This window comes from Protopterus annectens, chromosome 1.part2 (assembly GCF_019279795.1).
Source record: "Protopterus annectens isolate FY-2018-M chromosome 1.part2, PAN1.0, whole genome shotgun sequence".
Classification (NCBI taxonomy): Eukaryota; Metazoa; Chordata; order Ceratodontiformes; family Protopteridae; genus Protopterus; species Protopterus annectens.
In genome coordinates, this window is record NC_056727.1 from 271,798,587 (window position 1) to 271,820,155 (window position 21,569).

Genomic DNA, 21,569 nt, shown 5'->3' on the forward strand with positions numbered 1-21,569 from the left:
TCAAAACATTATTGCTGGGTATCTAATGCCTTTTTCAGGAAATGAATTTGACAGTGGGATATACATTAAGCACATGTGATTTGCAAAACTATTTTGACATTGGAAAAGCAGTCATTTCACCTTGGTAAGTTGCAATGGTATTGCCATTGGTACTGGTATTGCCTTGTGGAGAAGATGTGCTCAGTAAAGGTATGTGACACTAATTAAAGAGTGCGGATACAGACATATAGCTGGTGGTATGCTATATGACCAGAGGGAGAATGGTGATGCAAAGATTTTCAAGGCCACCAAAGAACAAAGCAGGTAATTCCACTGTTTTCCATACCTACAAAAGGCTAAACAAACAGGGAAAGTAGAAGCTTTCATTGATTCTGTGATTTCTGACAACCAACAGATCCACAGCTAAGACTAAGTTCTTCTCTTGGTTTAATTTCTCCAACTCTTTAGCTGTTCTAATACCTTGATGGAAATAGACCCACATTAAAAAGACAGGGTTTGATTAAAGTTCATGAAATGAGTATTGTTTCAGTCTTTGATGTTAGCCAAAAGTCCTCTTCCCAACAACGTGCCCAGAACTGACTCCTTCTAAAGTTCATATGGAGTTACACGTATTGGTGACATATCCAAGTACAACAGTAAATTCTTTTTTATGAGGGTCACTGTTCATTGTACTATTGGAACTGTATGGGTATCTCTACCATATCACTCTTATTTCTGAATGCAAACCCCAGTATTTTATGACTTTGTGTCTGTCTGTACACAAGACAATATATTCACTGAGTATACCAATTTCAGTGATCAATGCTACTTTTGTCCTTTTTTCATGGACTACTACACCTGGTTTGAACTTATGGTAATGAGTGATGCTATGTGATATAAGCTTCAACAATGCTTTGAGATTCGCGTGTTCAATGATTCTCAACTACTTCAGTATTGTAATGCAATGTATTGTAATGTTTGCACAATTCCCAGTGCAACAATCTTGTCACATTATTGTGACTTTCAGTATACAGGCCTCGCGCCATGAGTGTATCACATCCAGCAACAAGATGTGTGACTGTTTCTAGTTGTTATTTACATAACTCACATTTGTCTGTTGCTCCCACATGTTCAATGGAGTTTGTAAACCAACTTGTATGTAGTCCACTGTCCTAGGCCACCATTAGTAACCTTTCATCTGTTGGTTTCAGTTCACCACTCCTTAACCATTTCTGCATCAAATCCTGATCAGCATGAGGTTGTTCCAGGAGAATTTTGTACTTGCCACAGTATTTATGCCTTTTCCACATTCCTTTCCTTTTCATCTGATCCTTCTCCTTACATGGTTTCTTTTGGATTTTATTTTTTTTGCACATTCACTTGCTGTCTCATTTTTGTCTGCTTCTGGTTTGATTTCCATTCCCACTTGACACTGATATGGTTCTGCTAAACTAAGCACAGAGGTCATCTTAGACTTATTCCCCTCATGTTTTAAAACTTTCACTGTGTTTGGATCTAATGAGGTCAGCCAATATGTATATAGTCCCATAACTGCAGATCTATACGTGTAGTTAATTTCAAGGAGACCCGTATCTCCTCCAGAAAATATATAATCTTGGTAAACACTGATTTTTATACATAATTTGATAAGCATGAAGTATTGTTCTTGCTTTCATGCTCAACTGATCCAATACTTATTGGACTCAGTCAATCACCCCAAATCTGTAAATTAGAACAGAATGGTTTACAGCTTGGATTTTATTCATAGATGTCAAGGTTGTTTTCAATATTAATTTTAGTCTTCTGAATTTTTTCTTACTGGGTTTTATTCATATTTGTTCATGTTTCATTGCCAATCTTTCATCAATTCACAAATATTTATACACTTCCTTCCTCTCAGGTTTCTTTATAGCACATTATTGTCCTAGAATATGTGCTTAGTACTGCAACTTTCTTGCTTTAAACATTGCTTTTGCACATTTATCAAGATCAAATGACATTATTTTATCATCTGAGAAAGTTTTAACTATTTTAAGTTGTGTTTTCAACTCCTAATCTTATGAACTATCTAGTTTTAAGTCAACCACAAGAATTAGATAAGAAATCTTTAAACGTGCTTCTTTTCTGGGAGCCAAATTGTGGCCTTAGTTGATTAACAGACTATGTTAAATAAACAGCTTAATGGATTAAGGGCAAGATAAAACAACAGTAATGGCAAAGAATCACCCTGGAATATCCACCTTTCAATTGTTATCCCTGGGATAATAGTTTGCAGTTTGTCAACTGCTAAGTGGTTTGCCACTGTTTCATTGTCACTGTCATGTAAACTGATCATGTAGGATGTATCGTATACATCTGTAAGCACTCCTTTATCCATGAAAGTGGGATGTAGTCAGATGCTTTTTGTAATCTATACATGCTGCACTTGGATTCTTTCCCATTTTACAATTCTTTATTATGGCTATTTTACTAATAACTGATCCTTTGTTCCACTTGACTTTCTTTAGTTACATTTTGGTACTGCTGCCATGTTTGACTTTTTTTTTCTAAATGACTATAATCCCTGTCTGCATTAATTCCAGTATATAGTTTGTACATTGTCAGATGACAGGTTATTGGCCTATAGCTTTTAGGATGGTTTACAGGTTTACTCTTAGGGAATAATATAATTTTTCCTGTTGATTACCAGGTTGATGCCTGTTTGTGATGCTCATATAATTATTTCTTACTCAAGGCTAAATCGTTGTGTGAAGATGCTAAGTCTTTTAGCCAGAAGTTAAGTAGTGCATCTGGGGTAGGGGTTTTCCATTTAGCAGATTTTTTTCATTTTGTTTGAATTTATCTTCCTGTAACTTCATCTCATTTCATATCCTCTTCATGTGAACTCTTTACTATTTCTTTTTAAATTTTTATCTCTCTTTAGCACCTTTGTTATGTTTCACAGAATCTCTATAAGTATTTCTCCAAAATTTCTATTTCTTCTTTTTTTGGTGGAGTTGCAATTGCTTTTGCTTTGTTTCCTAGTACAAAACTTTTTGGGTAATCAATGAATTGCTTATTTTATACTTTCCTTTATATTTTTCTGCATACCTTCTAAGTTTTTCTGTCTGTGCTGATAGCTGTAGTGTATTACTTGCACTAGTCTGATAGATGCTGGTCTGTTCTGATATTGTGCGTTGCTGTTATCACATTTACCTTTCTAATTACTTTTGTTGATCTGTTCCCTTTTCTACATTTTTTTATCAGTGACCCTGCTTGTCTTAATTGCTTTATAGCTTATTCGATTCAATGCTTCCATGATGGCGTTTGATTTCTCCCCTTCCTTTCCCTTATTACTCCATGTTTTTGGTAAGACTTTATTCATTATTAATTTAGCTGCACAGTAATATATCCTGTTTACTTCTGTAGTCTCACATACATTTCTGTTAATAGTTTCAATTGCTGTGTTCATATGTTTTATCAGACTTACAGCATTTTGAGTCTTATTGACTTTCTGTAATCTATTTCTTTCATTGATCTTAATATGTCTATCCATCTTTAATAAATCAAACTGCTCTTCCCTTACATAACTTTCTTCTAAACTAAGAGCACACTCTTTGCTCTCCATTTCCTGCCTGCATTCTACAGAAAGTTCCAGAACATTTTCCTGTGACATATCCTCTTTAGCTGCATTATCTGCTGCTCTTTCATATGGGAGCTCACTGGCTCATCACTCTACAACATTACCAGTGTCAGAGTTGCCACTGTTTCTTGCTCCTTCCCCTGCTGTGCAACTTCAACTAAACTTTTGCACCAGTTTCCTAGAGAAGGATTCAGAGCATCATCATGTGACAAGTCTTCCGATGCCTTATGCTCTGTTTCTTCTTAGTTTGGGGACTCTTTGTTCCATCATGCTGAGACATTACTTGTGTTTGATTTGCTACACTAAATAGTTCACTTTGCAGTAATCCCATAAGACTTCTGCCAACCCTAGGTTCTTTGATGTGGAGAATGAGATAATATTCCTGACATCATGTCTCCGATGACCATGGTTCTTTGGCCTGCATGCCTCTGACTAGGCCTACTTGTGCCAAGCCTGGGAAGTGGCAGACATCAATATAGCTGGTGGCCAAGATTGCATTTATGACAATGGTGCAGTGCAGAGTCAGTGATATAATTTAAGTGTTGATCAAAAAAGAGCTGAACACCTGGCACAAGGAAGTAGGTCAACAGATGGGGGAGGCACTGAGTGCACCACCTCTCATGGGTATGGAGGAGTTTCTGACCTCTCACCGTTGTGGCAACAAAAAAGTGTCCCAAGTGCAGTGTGTTAGGAAAGAGCTGGACCAGCCAGTCAATTGTTGATGCATTAGGTATGTAGACCTATACCTGTATAAGAGTACTAGGAAGTCCTTGGCACCTATTAGTGTCCAAATTATTAAAGTTGTGCAATTTATGGCACACAGGTACATGAGAGGTCTACCCACCACAGCCATTTGTAGAAGGTATGCAATTTAAGCCTTTACTGTTACCAAGTTAATATTTGTAAAACTCAGTTGCATTTGAACGTCTGGCACTGGGTCATAGTTACACTGAATATATATTTGCTTTAGGGAATTTACAGGTAAGTCTTTATTTGACAACACCATTGTGGAACTGCCCCTACTTTATGCTGGAAGATCTGTGGCATCTGATAATGAAGGCAAGGATGAGGTGGCTCAGTCAGGGGGTACAGTGTGTGTGGTGGAAACAGGGAATTGGGCCACTCCATCCACAGCACAGACCATCTACAAAGATTCTGTGTTTGTGGATACCCAGGTTATGTACAGTTCATAGCAAGGATAGATTAATGGGGCCACTATAAGTTATAAAACTGCCAGGCTCTGTCTATAGCACCCATGGGCAGACAGCTCCACATGGGGGGTAGGGGGCAGGAAATGGTACTCGTGGGTGACATGGTTATTGCCCTTCCCTAAGGTTGCTGTGTCAGTGACTGTAGGACAGTGTATGTGCAGGGCCATTGTAGAGGCATAGGCAAGGGATACCACCACAGCCATGGCAGAGTTAGTGAGGGTGATGCAGGGTGTGTGTTAGGACATATGGAAGTGCATGTCCCATATGTGTGTGATTTCTTGGATAGACTCAATCACGTACTGGAATGTGCAGTGTCCTCTCTAGGCTCACCTGACAGAGGTGATGGGCCATCAATGAAGCTGCTCCTCTGCTACCTTCATAGATGGTAATAACCAAATGCAGAAAATACAAACTATTAAATCCAAAAAGTGCCAGAAGCAAGAGGATCATGCAACAAAAAATGGTTTATTGAACAAATTGTACAGATAAGCACTTTCATCACAGATACTTAAAGTCTTCATCCGATAAATACAGAAGATGTAAATACTGGAAGAGCGTTGCACCATAGGTATTAGTATTTCATCTGAGTATTCAAAACTTGCTAAACAACCAAAATGGCAGAAAGACAGCTTCAAAACAACAGCTTCAATAACAGGCTTTTACCATGTTGAGTCTACAATATATGAAATATAGAGCTTTGCTGTTGTAAAAGTCAAGTGGCGTTGTAATTCCACATCTTTAAAACATGTGGATGTCTTAAAAACAGAAAAAACGAACATAAAAGTGAAGAACCCTTCTGATGTAAACAATGGACAAGCGCTTTCAGCTTTTTCAAGCCTTCTTCAGATACAAGTAAGTAAGCTGAGCATTCTTTAGCGGAATTCACTTCTTTTTCTGGATTTGACTTTTGTTTGCTGTGTATTCCGCACACAGTTTGTAACAGCAGTTTGTACTAAGAGTCACTACTTTTTTACTGCCTTTTCCATGCAATGCCTCTAGATTTAATTGATATGGAAAGAAAGATGTTAGCGACAGGCTTTATATCTGGCACTATTAATCCGCTGATTCAGTTGAATCTTGCAACAACTGAGTTTTCAGTTGTGGAAACTGAAAAGGTTGACCTAAACTTTGAGTCTATTTTTAAAACAGTTGAAAATGTGGCCTTTAAGCTAAAGAGATTACAATGGCAACATTTCCATATGGAAACCTGCCTACATCATCAGGTTATTCCTAGAGGTCTCAGGGTTAGATGTATGCCCAGTTATGGAAACACCTACCCTGAGCTTTTGGCCAAATGGCAAGAAATTAATATACAGACAAGTTTCAGTTATATGAAATTGCTGGTTGACTTATTCAAGCCTCAAGCAGAAGAAATGAGCACCTTGATAGAGGAGAAACAAAAAGAACTTGAAAGTATGAATTTGTCTGATAATAACTTCATGAAATTGGAGAATTTACAGGATAAGCTAACCACATATGAAGTTAAGCTAAAAGGCATTAAAAGTCAGAAATTAATGAGAGACTTTAATGATATACAGAAAGGCCATTTATTTGAATGGCCTAAAGTCAGAAACTTCAATGAGCATCCACAGAAAGAAACAAACGTGAGATTAACGCTTTTATTCACCAAGAAAAAATAAATACATGCGTTTTCATCCTTCATACAGGACTTCATCAGACAACCATTTTTGACTCAAAAAGCCATTTAAATAATCTCTAAGTCACCTGTTTAATTGTTAATCCAATTAAATACATCTCCTTCAAATTAAACTAACAAATCTCTCTCTACATCTCATGAATATTAATGCCTACTCTCTGAAAGTGTCTTGTGCTAAACTTGATCATTCCACATCATTTATTTATATAAGTAATTTGAATTAAAATACATATAATAAACATTCATGAATAATTTACTAATAAATTACTATAAAACATCTCATTAAAAATATCTTAAATAAATTAATTTAACCTATGTTTCATGTATGTTCTACCCCCATCTGGTGTTCATTTTAAAAATTACATGTTTGAGTTTTTCAAATGTTATTAGCCTTTGTCATTCATTCCTGGTTTATTTCCTCGCCGAGATTGACCTGCCACCAAAGCTCCCTACTTTCTAATATTCTTTCTCAGGCCTCTAATGTCTATGTCTGGTTTAACTTGACCAGAAAAAAAAAAATTTTTTTTTAATTTAAAGCAAATAATGAAAATAGAATATGCAATTTTTTGTTTTTTTTTTTTTTGTTGTCATAAGAATGTGTTCATATTCTTTTCAGTCTTCTTGTCTTCTTCTCTACATAAAAAAACAAACAGGACTCTGCCTAACCATCTCGCTCTGCTTTCAATATATATACTTCTCCCTGTTTATAATGCGAAACATTGGTGGCACCTGCCACACTTATTATGTTCTACTTCTATCTATTCCCTTTTTTTTTACTATGTCCCTTCCTTTCCATCAAATCTTTTTAGGCTACAGAGTTAAAAACTACTACTTCCATTTTTGTTTTTAATCTCTCTTCCATATCCCCGCGTTTAGTTCCATTCCTCCATTCCAAAATTAATTTATTTTCCTTTCCTTTGGATTATTCTACTTCTATTCTACTCTTTTGTATGTTTCCATCTCTTTTGTATAACTCTATATCTAAATACTTTAGTGTTTCTAAACTAGTAGAGTAATGTAAAATCTCAAGTTTAGTAGTTCCACTGATATATTCAAAAAAAAAAAAAATGTCAAGCCCCCTGTCCAAGTAAAACTATATATATCAAAAAAAAAAATCTGTGGTATGTGTATTGTTTATTCATTATATTACTATATTTATTTTTTTTTTCTTCCCATTTAAACAAGAACATAATAAAATTGAATTTCAACACATAATCCATAAGTGCTACACAAGCTATTTTGTCTTTTGTTCAAAATGCTCATTTCTATCCCTTCCTGATAGGGGGCAACTAAATAAATCAAATGACATCATCAATTGTCATAAATAATATCCTCCTATAGTGTTCCAGGCTTTTCAGACTCAAAAGTCCCAGGGTCCTTTTTTATAATTTAATTTGAATTGTTGACCCAAATGTGTTTAGTCAACAAATTTTTTATGGATTTTAGGTATCCCGAATATTGTAGCTATTCTGGGTTTATTCACTTAAATACTTGAAAATTTTTCATGTCTATTACTTCCTCAGTGAGTAAATCCTCTACAAGTTATCTATTCTGCTTGTATGCTACATTTACCTCATTCAGGATATAGTATAGTAGTATCTCTCTCTCAAAAAAAATTTCATCTTTCTCTTTTCCATATATCAATTTATCCAGGTTTCATGACCCTGACTGTGGCATCACCACTAATTCTTTTAGGACTACCTTTTTTTCTACAGTTAAATTTTCATTACACCATACTTTGTTACTTTTGCCACATTTTCTAATTAGTCCATCTCCTTTCATTCCTTGTTTTTTTCCCATTGCCCTTAAGCCATTTCTTCTAAATTGATTTTTTTTGTTTTTTATATCTATAGGATGGTTCTACTCAATAAAGTAAAGTGTGGTATAGTCAAATTTATATTCCCAAATTGTAAATGCTAAAATTCATTATAAGTATATTTAGTGTTGTATTTATTATTTTTTTTTTATTTTCTATGCTTCTAATGGGGAAGGGGGTATAATTCTTGATCATATGTCTCTGTTTCCCATTCAAAATGTTTCTATTCACATACCCTTCTTGTGTGTAATGTTCTCACATTTAGTGTCAATGTCCCTTCTAATGTTATAAAATCTATCCCTTTTCTTCTTTTATTAAAAAAAATAAAATCAGACTTTATACTTTGGTGTGTGTGTATCAATAAAGATTTCCTTAAACCTATGTTTCATGATCCACAGAAAGAAGATATAAATCCTGAACAGAGAGGTACAACTCTGCACACCAATAATAATAACCATAGATCTCGAGATCTTTTGGTTAGTGCACAAGTCCATCACATGGACAAACAAGAGCCTATAGTTAGAACAGTCCAGAATGGGAGTATTGTCACCAATGAAAATGCTTGTGTTATCAAATAAGAACATGACTCAGATGCAATTATTAATGTCAATAATACCATTCATTTTAATAGTACTGGTATCAATGGTCATCCACTAGGAACAATACCTAAGAGAGGAGCACAACATGTTACCATTACAGAGCAGCTCCCTTTTTTAATGATAAACAAAGTCTCTTGAACAGGGAGATCTGTAAGCAGAGAGAGAAAGAAAAGGAAAGTAACATAATAAATTATTTAGTGGTTAATATTTCGAACATTCAGCTCACTCATTCTCAGATAGATCTATTAGAGAAAGGTCTTAGCTTTATTCCTGCAACCAAATCTACACATGATGAATTTGCACTGGACCTTAGAATGTTTGGAAGGAATCTTACTTTGAAGTATATTTTTGGGGATGGAAATGATAAATGTCCCATTAAAAGTAATATTATGCTCAAGAAACCGAGCACATTTGTTCCCCTCAACCACCCAGCCGTGGATTCTTTTATTCATGCCTGTGAAGAGGAGTTAATGAGAACAACAATGTCTAAAAAGGGAAACAATATTTCAATCTAACCAAAGAAGAAAATCAGGCACTTAAAGAGCTTAAAGAGAGGAATAATATTGTGGTTAAACCTGCTGACAAAGGAGGAGCCATAGTGGTAATGGATGCAATGATGTATGTCCAATGGATGAAAGAATTATTAAGTGATCGAAAGACCTATTCCTTGATTAGTAAGAATGAACTAAATATTATGAAACAGAAGATCCAGCAGGTTCTTTATGACATGCTATTGCAAAGAGAGATTAATGAGTATTTGAATGATTTTTTCATCACTGAGCACCCCACCGTACCAACTATCAGTGGATTACCAAAAATTCATAAAGATCTTAAACGCCCACCTTTAAGACCAATTGTGGCTGGTAGAGGATGGTTGACGGAATCTATTGCTATGTTTATTGAACAAGACCTAAAATAGATGCTACCTAGGGCCTCCACTGTGATTAAAGATACAGATGAGTTTCTACAACATCTGTATATAGCTCTAGAACATCGTGATGATCTTGAGAGTCTGCTATTGGTAACCCTAGATGTGAATAGTTTATTCATTTCCATACCAAATAATTATGGCATTGAAGCAGTAAGAGAATTTCTAACTGAAGAGAAGGTAGAATCACATTTGATATGTGATCTTTTGGAAATCGTGTTGGAGTACAATGTGTTTAACTATGACAACAGCTACTATTGGCAGAGGTGGGGGTTGCCATAGGCACACCCTGTGCCAATAGTTATGCAAACTTGGTTTTAGCCAACTGGGAGAGAGCTTGGTCCAAGGATGCTAATAACATTTGGAATGACCAGATAATTCTGTACAATCGGTTTGTGGATGACACCTTCATTGTATGGAAGGGCAAAGAAGAAGACTTAAGAAGCTTTGTTAACTTCTTGTCACAGACCACTACTTTCCTGAAATTTGATGTAAAAACATCTAGAGAGATAATTGACTTTCTGGATGTGAGATTATCTCTTGATCCGGGGAAGGGAATAGACACTTGCCTCTATAGGAAAGATATGTGGTGAAACCACATGCTCCATTTTTCCAGTACACATCCCATGCATATTTTCTCTAACATTGTTGAAAATCAAATTGCAAGGATTTCAAAGCTATGTACAGAAGAGGCAACCTTTCTCCAGGAAGAAGAGAGGCTTATTAATAATTTCAGCCAACGAGGATATGGAACGAGAAGTTTAGAACTAAACAAGACCAGAATTAATGACATACGTAAAGGAAAAGGCAAACCTCTTTATTCCTCTAAGGTCAGAGAAGGTGAAAGTACACCATCCTTAGCTATACCTAAAAGAACATCTAACTTAAGGGTCAATTTGACTTACACTATGGACCATGATAACGTATGCCAGGTGATCAAAAAGTTCTGGCTGATTCTTACTTTGGATAAAAAGTTAAAAGAGATTGTTGGAGATAACCTAAGTTTCCTTTTCAAAAATAAAAAGAATCTCAAAAGGATTTTATGTGCAAATGATGGGATATGTAACAACTACATACATAATAATTCATCAGGAACAAAGAAATGTGGCTTCTGCAAGGTCTGCAATGTAATCAATTGTAGCAACACATTTAAGCATCTGGTTACTAAACAGACATTTGTTTTTCATGGATTAGCTAATTGCCTAACCAGCAACTTGTTTTACATAACCAGCAAGATTGTTTACATAGCTACCTGCACTTCCTGCACAGCATTTTATGTTGGAAAAACTAATATGAAGCTAAAGGAAAGAATTTTCAAACAGAAAGGAAACAAACTCTCTTTTTCTTCAGTTACGGGAGCATGAGGGACAGCGCTTTGTTTTCATGGTCATTTCAAAGATACATTTTACTTCCAGAGAAGTAGACCTGACCAATCTGACTGAGAGAGAGGAAGCCAAATGGATAATGCGGCTGAGGGCAGATAATCCCCCTGGCCTTAATGGCTGTGTTCCCTTAAAACCTTTTCTTAAAAGTAGACGAGCAATGAGCTATGCTCACTTATGACCTGTTTTTATTGACAGAAACCTTAGGTATACTGACTTAGGCTCTGATGTCCCAAAGAAACTGTTGAAATGAAATAAAAAAGCGCCCTAAATGACCATCTCTATTTTTTTTTAATTTTTCACCTTTTTCTCTCAAAATCTTGGCTTTTATGCAGAGCTTGTTCTTTTAATCAGAACCTAATGAACATATTTTACTAATATTCCTTCTGAAAATATGTCTGAGTCTGTCTTAGAAATGTCAAACTGTCATGTTGTTTTAAACAAAGAGCTTTAAATAAAGAGTTTTAACTTCAAGCTATGGAGGTGTGTACCAATGGACTAACTTGATTGGTTAACATTCATCATTCACTGAGCTGTTTCATTGGATGATACCAACTTTTACACACTGAACTCAGCTTACCTACTTGGATCTGAAGAAGGCTTGAAAAAGCTGAAAGCGCTTATCCGTTGTTTACATCAGAATGGTTCATCACTTTTATGTTCATTTTTTCTGTTTTTTTGACATCCACATGTTTTAAAGCTGTGGAATTACAACGCCACTTGAATTTTACAACAGCAAAGCTCTATATTTCATATATTGTGGACTCAATATGGTAAAAGCCTGTTATTGAAGCTGTTGTTTTGAATCTGTCTTTCTGCCATTTTGGTTGTTTAGCAAGTTTTGAATACTCAGATGAAATACTAATACCAGTGGTGCAACGCTATTCCAATATTTACATTGTTTTTTGTTCTGCTGAGCATTCTTTAGTGGAATTCACTTCTTTTTCTGGATAAATACAGAAGATGCAGCTACTATTTAAAAACTTTTAACAAGTCATGTGACTGAGTCTGTCAAAAATTTTAAAGAAACATTAGCAGTTTAATACGAAATAACTTAAAACACAACATCCAGACCTTAAAAACATCACCTTCATCAACATTAAATTAATAAATATCAACTAAAAGCATCAGTTAATTTAAAATATGCTATAAGTTTTAACAAACAGGAGATGGAAACTGTACCATTAATGCCTGGTGCACAACCTGCATTTAATCTTAGTTGCCAGGCAAGCTATTTTTTTTCTCCAGTCTGTACAATTTCTTTGTGGGTATGTGCAATAAACAATTTTTGTGGCATGAATCTCTTGCTTCCAGTGCCTATTGGATTTAATACTTTCATAGATGGTAGCCATTGTGGCTGTAAACAACCATAATCCCACTCCCACAGTCCTAACAATTCCACAAATTCATCTGTTTTAGAGGTGTCTACACCCAAGAAAGTACATCTCAGTGGTCATGGCAGTCATTGCTCATGGTCACACAACACACATATCCAGTGCAACTCCTGATATTGTCAGCTGTTATGTGCTGAGGTATGCACAGAATGCTGAAACCTGTGCCATGCATGCCCTGGACCAATCTGCTGCATCAAGCCATATTACTGCAAATACTATTAAGACTGTGCCCCATCAGACCCTTAATCCCACTACTACATTCCCCACTATATCACACAATCGAGTTGATATTGGCACTTCTCAAAGAGGTTTACATTAAATCTACCCCTCAATAAAAATGACAAGACTCACAACATGTCTTAGACTTTCATAACCCTCATCACTCTTACACTTCCCTGTGAGAGGCATCCACTCCTTTGCTCCCTAGCTTGCAAATGATGAACATTCTGCACTGCCCTCTGTATATTGCTAACTGAGTTGACTTTGTCTGATGCAGAGCTTTACCTGTCTATGTTTGTATAAGCATAATCTGGTGTTGGTTTTGTATGCATCACATTTTACCACTGTGTATTGGCTTGACTCTTGCACACTCTGTTTTGAAACTAAGTGCAAGCCCCTGCCTCTTAGCTAATGCTATAACATATTATCCCCATCTCCATCTCACATGATCATCCTCTGCTGCATCTGGTTCCTCTAATGACTGGCGTAAACTACCTGGTGCTATGGGAACTGCTAATGCTGTATGCATCCGCCCTGCTATAACTGTCTGCTAAGTATGATATTATGTAATACTGCACTCACTGACACTATTTTTGCACGTATCAGGGTCATAGTGCAGAGTAGCAATGGATGAATCAATACAGTAAAAATGTGCCTTCAGCAGCCCAAACACACACTCAGTATTGTATCTTGTTTGTGACATTGCATGGTTGTAACTATGGTCTGTTTGATTTTGTGGATTTCTTATGGATGTCATGAGCCACAGTTCCAGGGCATATCAAGGATCACCAAACAGAATTTCTGTAGGAGAAGTCTTCCCTTGCAAACTGTTGGTACAAGTCACATGTGTGCCCTTGTGGGAGTCATAAGAACTGCCTGAGTGGCATGCACACACATCATAGATGATACACTGTGCATTACAGGTAACCTGATAGTTGTTAGAGTGATACCATTTGTGGTTCATGTACCTATTTCCAAGTTCACCAGGTGGGCCTTTATTTCAATATGGGTGCAGTCTATGTCAACCAGTATCTCAGAGAAATGCACTATATCATAGCTATCCCACATGGTGATGGATCTTTCAGCTATAGTACATGGTACTTACAGTATTAAAACACAGACTGAGCATTTTCAAGGCAGGTGCCTGAGATATTCCCACCGCATCCCCAGTAGGTCACTGTAAGGTCCTGCTAGCTAAAGTACATAAAGCCACATATACTTTAGTAGCCACTGAGATATATACTGCATGACTTCCATGGGACTGCAGATGAAGTCAACACATGTCCACAGCTTCTTGGATGATGCCCTGACCTACATAGTATTGATACACAATGTTGGTGTCATGGAGTCAATGTAACACTGTGCATGTTTGGAAGCGTAGGTGCCTCTGAGGGTAACAGTGAACAACAGTGAGTACAGCAGTAACAATAACAGTTTCTTCTGGATGCATAGTTACTACTGCAGTGGCAAAACATGACATTTGTTAGCAATAAATGTCTTAGTCTGAACATGAACATTCAGTCAAGTTCAACTAGTCTGTAGGTGTAGCCCCACTGCAAGGCATTTATATATTTCTGAATCGCTACACCATTTTGTTTTGCCTCCTTAATATACACAAAGAGGATCATTTTAATAATGTTGCTTGTTACCATGTCACTATACAGTCAATAGCATATACTTTGCCTGACCATGCTGCTTGGCCTACCTGCATTTCAGAGCCTGTTTTTCACAATTGCACATGCCATGAATGTAGACACTCATTATGTAAATTTGCTTAGCACAATGTGGCAAAGCTTTCTGAATCTGTCCCTTAATGTCCTGATCTCCCCACTTCAAACCTACATTTACTCATAAATTCTTTCAGAACCTTTCTTTTAACTTTAAAACCATACTTTATAAAAGGATCAATAACTGCCTGAAAAAAAAAACGAGTTTAGATATTGTCTGTCAGCACAAACAATGTATCTCACATTCCTAATGTAAAGCAACCACATTTTATCCAAACCTGAAACTCACATCTTTAATGTGGTTCTCAATACCAGAATCTTACCATGCAGTTTCAAATAAATTATAACTTTATCACATCCAAAATGTCGCATATCCAACAACTGCCTCTGACCTAACCTATCGCTAATATATGTCCTCTTGTAAGAATATTAGAAAACTAGTCTATTATCAGATCCTTCAGTACCTCAATACTACTGGTGTACTAATTTACAACCAACATGCCTTTGATAAAAATTTAATAAAACTATAACCATTTAGTCTTTCACATGTTTGCATTCATAGTAATGTGGAAAAGAAAGTTGAATCTGGGGCAAAATCTTCAGACTTAAAAAAATGAAATAGTAAAACTAAATTGTCTCTTTAATAATTTTCCTGCTTTTTATTTTATTTTTAATAGGATCTCCACAACACGGCTTTTCATTTTATCACTGAAACCATTAATTCAGCCATTGCCTGATTTACATTCATACTGCAATAAAGTTCTATGATGGTGCTGCGGTAGAGTTGTCACTTCAGAGTAAGACGCTGTCTGGTTCGATTCTCAGCTAGAGCGTCTTCTGCGTGGAGACATACGTGAATGGGCATACCTTCTTTGAAGGTTGTGCATCAGGGCTGGTAACTCGGCACGTAAAAATCAACTACCAATCATTAGCGGACCGGAGTTCTGCCGTGGCGACCCCTAACTGGGAAAAGCCGAAAGACACAAACAAACTGCAATAAAGTTCTATGGTAAATACTCTACTGTTCTTCCTATGTTTTAATGGTTTAGACTGGGGTCTCCCTAATTTCAAGTTCATCCTCTGTTCAGATAACATTTTGATTACTAACACTTACATGACACTCAAAGGCCAACGAGTGACCCTACAAAAATGAATCTTTAAATAAAATAAACTAACATCCAATAATTTAATTATTCATTTGGTTAAAAACTTCCATAATGCTGTTAGGGCCCTCACAATATTGTATCTGTGCAGATAATTTAATAATCAAGCAACTATTTGGATATTTTCTCTTTAACATTAAGGCACAAAAACGTGTAGGCATTTAGATAGACTATTATTCTTTATTTAATTACCACTCAGAATTAGTATTAGAAAAAACATTAAATCAGCTTAAATTTTCCTGCAAAAAATACATAGTCACAAAGGAAACAAGCCACTTCAATAAATGTAGGCATAACCAGGTTATATTCGGACTTACTAAACATGTCCTTAAACTCCCTATATATAAATACATTAATTGAAGTATTTGAAATTAAAATGTTTCTGTGTGGAAGATTTTCAGTCCATATATCTCTAGTTAATCACTGTATATTAATCAGATCAGACAATAGTAGTAGAAGTAGAGGTACAATAATTATAACAACAACAATAACAGGAGAACCAACAACAGACAAGGTTTTAGTTATAACAGGGGATATAAGGGAAAGTAGAACCATGCCAGCAGACCCAGGAAAGATCCTCGCACAAAACCAGACAGGGGCACAATACAGGACCACGAGGAGGCTGCCCCCCCCCAGCATCTCATTCCCCACCATCCCAATCCCTTCTGGCTATCAACACTCCGCAGAAGGCTTTGACATCACAAAAGAATCAGGACAGGAACATAAGCCACAGAGGCAGCCAGAACCAACAGAAAGTTCTACAGGATGAATTACAGGACTACCAGGACAACCAGGATTACAGACAATCGAGCTACCAGGAGCAGCAGCACCTTCACAGAGGCCAATTTCTTCAGGAAGACCAATATCAACAGCACAGACATCAACCACCACACCAATACCAAAGCCAGCACCAGTGCCAGAACAAAATGATGATCACCACCAGAGCCCCAGAGCTTGACCTCTTACCAGGTTCCCCCTTACCACAGCCACAGTGAGGAATACAACAACAACCCACTGAGATTCCAGAATGCAGAGGAGGAATTCCAGAGGTCCCAGACTCTATCCACAAACCCCCAGGGAGACAGGAGAGCCAATTAGTGGACAGGGGTGAGGGAAATACAATACCTGGGCAATCCCGACTGGAACCCCAACTACAACCCAGGTCCCAGGCTCAGATGGAGGAACCAGCCTCAATAACAGGTACAATAATAACAATAACAGGTGCCATAATAACAGGTGCTCCACTTATCTGGAGCCACTCTGTTAAATCACTGACTGAAGATGAAAAAAGTGTATTGTCCAAAGGACGTACTTTTGTACCAAGCTGCAGGAGTGAGGTTGCTCAGATAATGATAGACCTTAAAATGTTTGTGAGGAAGCTCAGCTTAAGGGTACAGTTTAATGGCAAAAGTAATGAAACTGAAAATAAGCCTATTGATGAAACTATAAAAAGGCCTAGCAGCTATTGTCCACCAGCACTACATCAAACATTAGCTGCTTTTGAAGTGAAATGTGAGATGGATATCAGGAAACTGCTTAAAAAAACTCCTAAGAAAAACTTTATAACTTAAAACAAGGAAAAAGAAAAGCATTGCTTGAGCTAGGCAATGATAAATCCAGGTGTGTAATGAAGGCAGACAAGGGAGGAGGTATACTTGTGATTGATACCACTAGCTACAACCAAAAGATAGAGAACATGCTGGAGGATAATAGATTTTATGAGTTATTTACCATGGATGACATAAAAAGAGCATATGAATTATGGAACAATAATCTCGCCATATTATGGGAAGAAAACGTATTACTGAAAATCTTTATATTTATCTATGGAGCCCATGTCCATGTTTACCTTACTTTTTTGGAATACCAAAGCCACACAAGAACAGAGAAGACCCACCTTATAGACCGGTGGTAGCAAGTGTAGGTTCCCTTAATGAAGCCACAGCCATTTACCTTGATTACTTGTTGAAACCTTTAGCAGAATAAGTCATACATAAGATATTCAATGGATGTTTTGAGAGTAATAAAAAACATTAGAGTGGAAGCTGACAGTATTTTACTAACTACTGATGTGGAATCCTTGTACATTTTATTTTATTTTATTCTACCAGTTGGTTTTAAATACCATTTCAAATCAGTTGTTATTTAAGTGTATTTTTTGTTTCCATCATCATACATTTTTTCTTATTATTTTTTTCTTTTTCTGTTTTTTTTTTCCACTTTTTTCAAAATGATGTGTAATAACAATACTAACTAATTATACAATAATATTTTTATAGAAAGTTTTTAGGGATCTTGCACACAGATTTGAAGAAATCTAGAAGGACGAAAGTGATCTTTGTTAACAATAGGTTATGAAAATAGAATATGATTTTTACAATTGATTTTTTACATGCAAAATGTATATGTATATATTTATATATATTTTTTGATTGCCAAATGGACTAAGGTTGATATATTTCCAGCCATGTAGTATATTGCCTTGGATAAAATCACAGACTTAATAATCTACTTAATCATCTAGTTAAATAAGAGGTACAACATCATTATAAATTTTATTTAAAGTGCATAAGGGTTATATTATTATGACAGCTACTAAGTAGGGCAGGACCAGCTCGAATGTCACACTGATGGGGGAAGAGATGTGAATTTAACGTGTACCAATAACACTTTGTTTTACAGCACAATAAACCACTCCCTTGCCTGATAAAAAGTATATATATATATATATATAGGTTCATAGATTAGTACTAAGCTAACTGCCCTTGCAAGCCATTTTAAGCTTAGCTAATCATCCCTTGCGAGACTCAAACTCTGCACTTTATGTTTGTAAGGCAAACACCTTAACCATTAGGCCACTCTCCCAACCTTATATTTAGAAAGCTTGTGAGGAAACTATTACTCTATTTTTGTTTTACTTGGATCACTTGTTTGTGTACATAATAAAGGATTTTCGACTGGAAACAGACTGCCTGCCTTGCTTGGATTACTTTCGAATACTTAGTAATTCTGTACAATTATAAATTTTTTATTATTTTTTTTTCTCTTAAGATGAGTTTAAGTTCGCTACTTCTACTACTGTTGTCAGATCTGATTAATATACAGTGATTTACTAGAGGTATATGGACTGAAAATATTCCACACAGATATGTTTCTAAAACTGTTTTGTTTTTGGACCCACTATACTTGTTTAGTGGGTTGCTTTGAGACTTCAGGGATACCACGGAGATTACTTGTTTTTTTTTTTTTAATTAAAATTTTATGATTTACCACCCTAACTAATAGACTACATCACTGACTATCTGTTCCCAAAGCAACTGCATTCCTATACTAACCAGGGCTACCTTTCTCTTAATAGCTTTCATTTTCAAAATTCTCCTGACTGCTACTGCCCATCATTAGCTAATAAACTTTCAGTCACTCTTAATGTTTATATCACGGAACTCAGCGGCTTGAGTGCAGCTATTTTTTTAAAGTTTTGTAGACATTTTATTAAGCCACACCAAGCACAGTTGCCATGAAGGTAATGGATAACAGATTTCAGACACTACTAGATTGTGCAGTCTACTTAATATAAGTTATTTAATGCATTCTGGCATTTGTTTACTTGATATTCTCAACATGCGCATAAATGTGATGTATACATTATACAAAAGTATAATAAAGTATGAATATGTACACTTCTGCTGTATCAAAATTTGTTGTACAAAGCACAGTTATTCTGTTACTTGAACAGACTGACTGCTTGTTGGCACAGGTTTTGATGTAAAAAGGTTCATAGACCAGCTGACCTGCTTGCTTAACAGATGTAAATAAATAAACACCCATTAATTCAATTATACTTCTTTTCTCTTACTCAGAATCTAAAGGAAGTTCAAACATATGTCAACATTCTGCAGCAAATTGTACAGACAACCCCATGTGCAGTAGCTCTAACAGGAGGACTATACATGGTAAGTGATTTTAAAATCTGGATATTTGCAGATTATAGATTTCCTTCGTAAACATTTTAATTTACTTAAAAATGCTGTCTGCATAAATATATGGTGTTCACTTCCAATGATAATTCAAGGTGTAGGAAAACAAAAAAGTGGGAATCATAGAACAGAGAAGTGGTACATACAGTAAAATACCTTAATGCACGAGCTCTGGTGGTGATGGAACATTGTATGCACATAATACTGTGAAATAAAACCATTCTTTTATTGCTGCACAACCAATGTGACAATGTGTGAAAAACGGTATAATACAAACTGAATAAGCATCAAAAAGTTATGCCCTATGGATAACAGATGAAGAGCGTGGGGCAAATGGGATTGACTGTTCTTAGCTAGGCAGCAAGATCCACATCTAAAAACCTAGCAGTTGCAGCATAGCTTAAAATTGCAGGGGTCCTAAGTTCAAAGTAACATGGAGAATTATAATATGAAAAGAGGCAGGGATGGCTTTTGTAGTGCCTAGAGCTGATCTCTGTATTGGTCCCATACCCCCCCAGCTCTTCATCTGAAGAACAAACAAAAAAAAAAGGCAATATTGTACTGTTTCTTCTTCCAGTTGTCCCAACCCTACCTCTTCTCAGTGTAGGGGGTAAGGGGCAATAAATAAAAATGTCCATGATCAGGTACCTAGGGCTCTTGAAATATATCAGTCCTTACATTTTAGTTAAAAAAAGAAAGAGAGAAGTTTATTGCAATAATTACAGCCAAATTAACACTGCATAAATACATTAGTAAATTCTTTGTCTAAAAGCTTTCTCAGTTTAAACCATGTAAAATAGTAGAGAGGTTAAACACTGCACTACATAAAACATGCCTCTAGTATTACAATTACATTTTACATTAGGTAAAAGGACTTTAGGGTGTTGTGCAATAATAAAATTAATACACTCCACCATACCTACACTGAGCACAATTCCACCATGTTTTATATGATGCACAGAGCACTACAACTATCAGGTTTTAATTAAAAAAATAAACAAATCTTTTTTTTTTCCTTTAAACTGAAGCAAACTACCTGCTTTAAATGTAGCACTCAAGTTTTACTTAACAAAACAATATGGTCTAAATGATTGTTTGTCAATATCTATTTAATCAAACGCATTTGCTCGATATATACAGATGGTCCACAGGTGTGTGATATCGACAGCCCTCAGGTAGGGTAATAGTCTCCTTTCCCAGGTACTGTGCAAGCCTGGAGTTAGTATTTATAATTACCAGTGTGTGTGTGTGTGTGTGTGTGTGTGTGTGTGTGTGTGTGTGTGTGTGTGTGTGTGTGTGTGTGTGTGGAGGGTTGCAGAGTGGTATTCCCCCTGTAAAAAATTATGTTATTTTGTGTTATTTTGTTTGTGAAAATTGCATGTGCCAAAGTCCTTTCTTGACAAATGCTTAGTAATGTGTCAGTGTTCAGTTTGTCGAACATTTGCAGTTGATATTTCTGAGGTTGACATATGGACTACTTGACTTAAATGATATAGATATATATTTTTTAAACTGTGGCAAGCTGCTTGCTAGAAATGTAGCAAGCAGTTGCTGCAGTTCAAACCTCCAGGGAGCAGTAAAGTGCTCAGGTTTGACTGCAAATGAAATATCAGCTTTTAAAAAACAGTATGAAATGAAGACCGATAGGATGAGATGGCTGATTGCACCCACTAACACTTTGCTCCCATGGCAGTTACCCCCTTTGCTCCACCCCAGCTACACTGCTGTCTATGTAGTTATCATAATTATCATGTGGCTAATCACAAACGGTTTGCGCTTAGACCCACTCCCATGCAGACAGTCTATGATCCAAATCCATCCATCCACAACCCATTTTGCCATTTTTATGCATAGGGTCATGGTGCCACTTTCAGGAGTTAAGTTTCACATCACCT

The 21,569-nt window shown here is 36.2% G+C and overlaps 1 protein-coding gene across 1 annotated transcript in view; it reads left to right on the top strand.

Annotated features, from left to right (window-relative positions):
• Positions 1 to 21,569, top strand: part of BFSP1 (beaded filament structural protein 1) — a 569,852-nt gene that overhangs the window by 231,561 nt on the left and 316,722 nt on the right. The window contains exon 4 of the mRNA XM_044060145.1: positions 19,558 to 19,650. Coding sequence (XP_043916080.1) covers positions 19,558 to 19,650 — 93 coding nt within the window. The remainder of the gene's footprint in view (positions 1 to 19,557; positions 19,651 to 21,569) is intronic.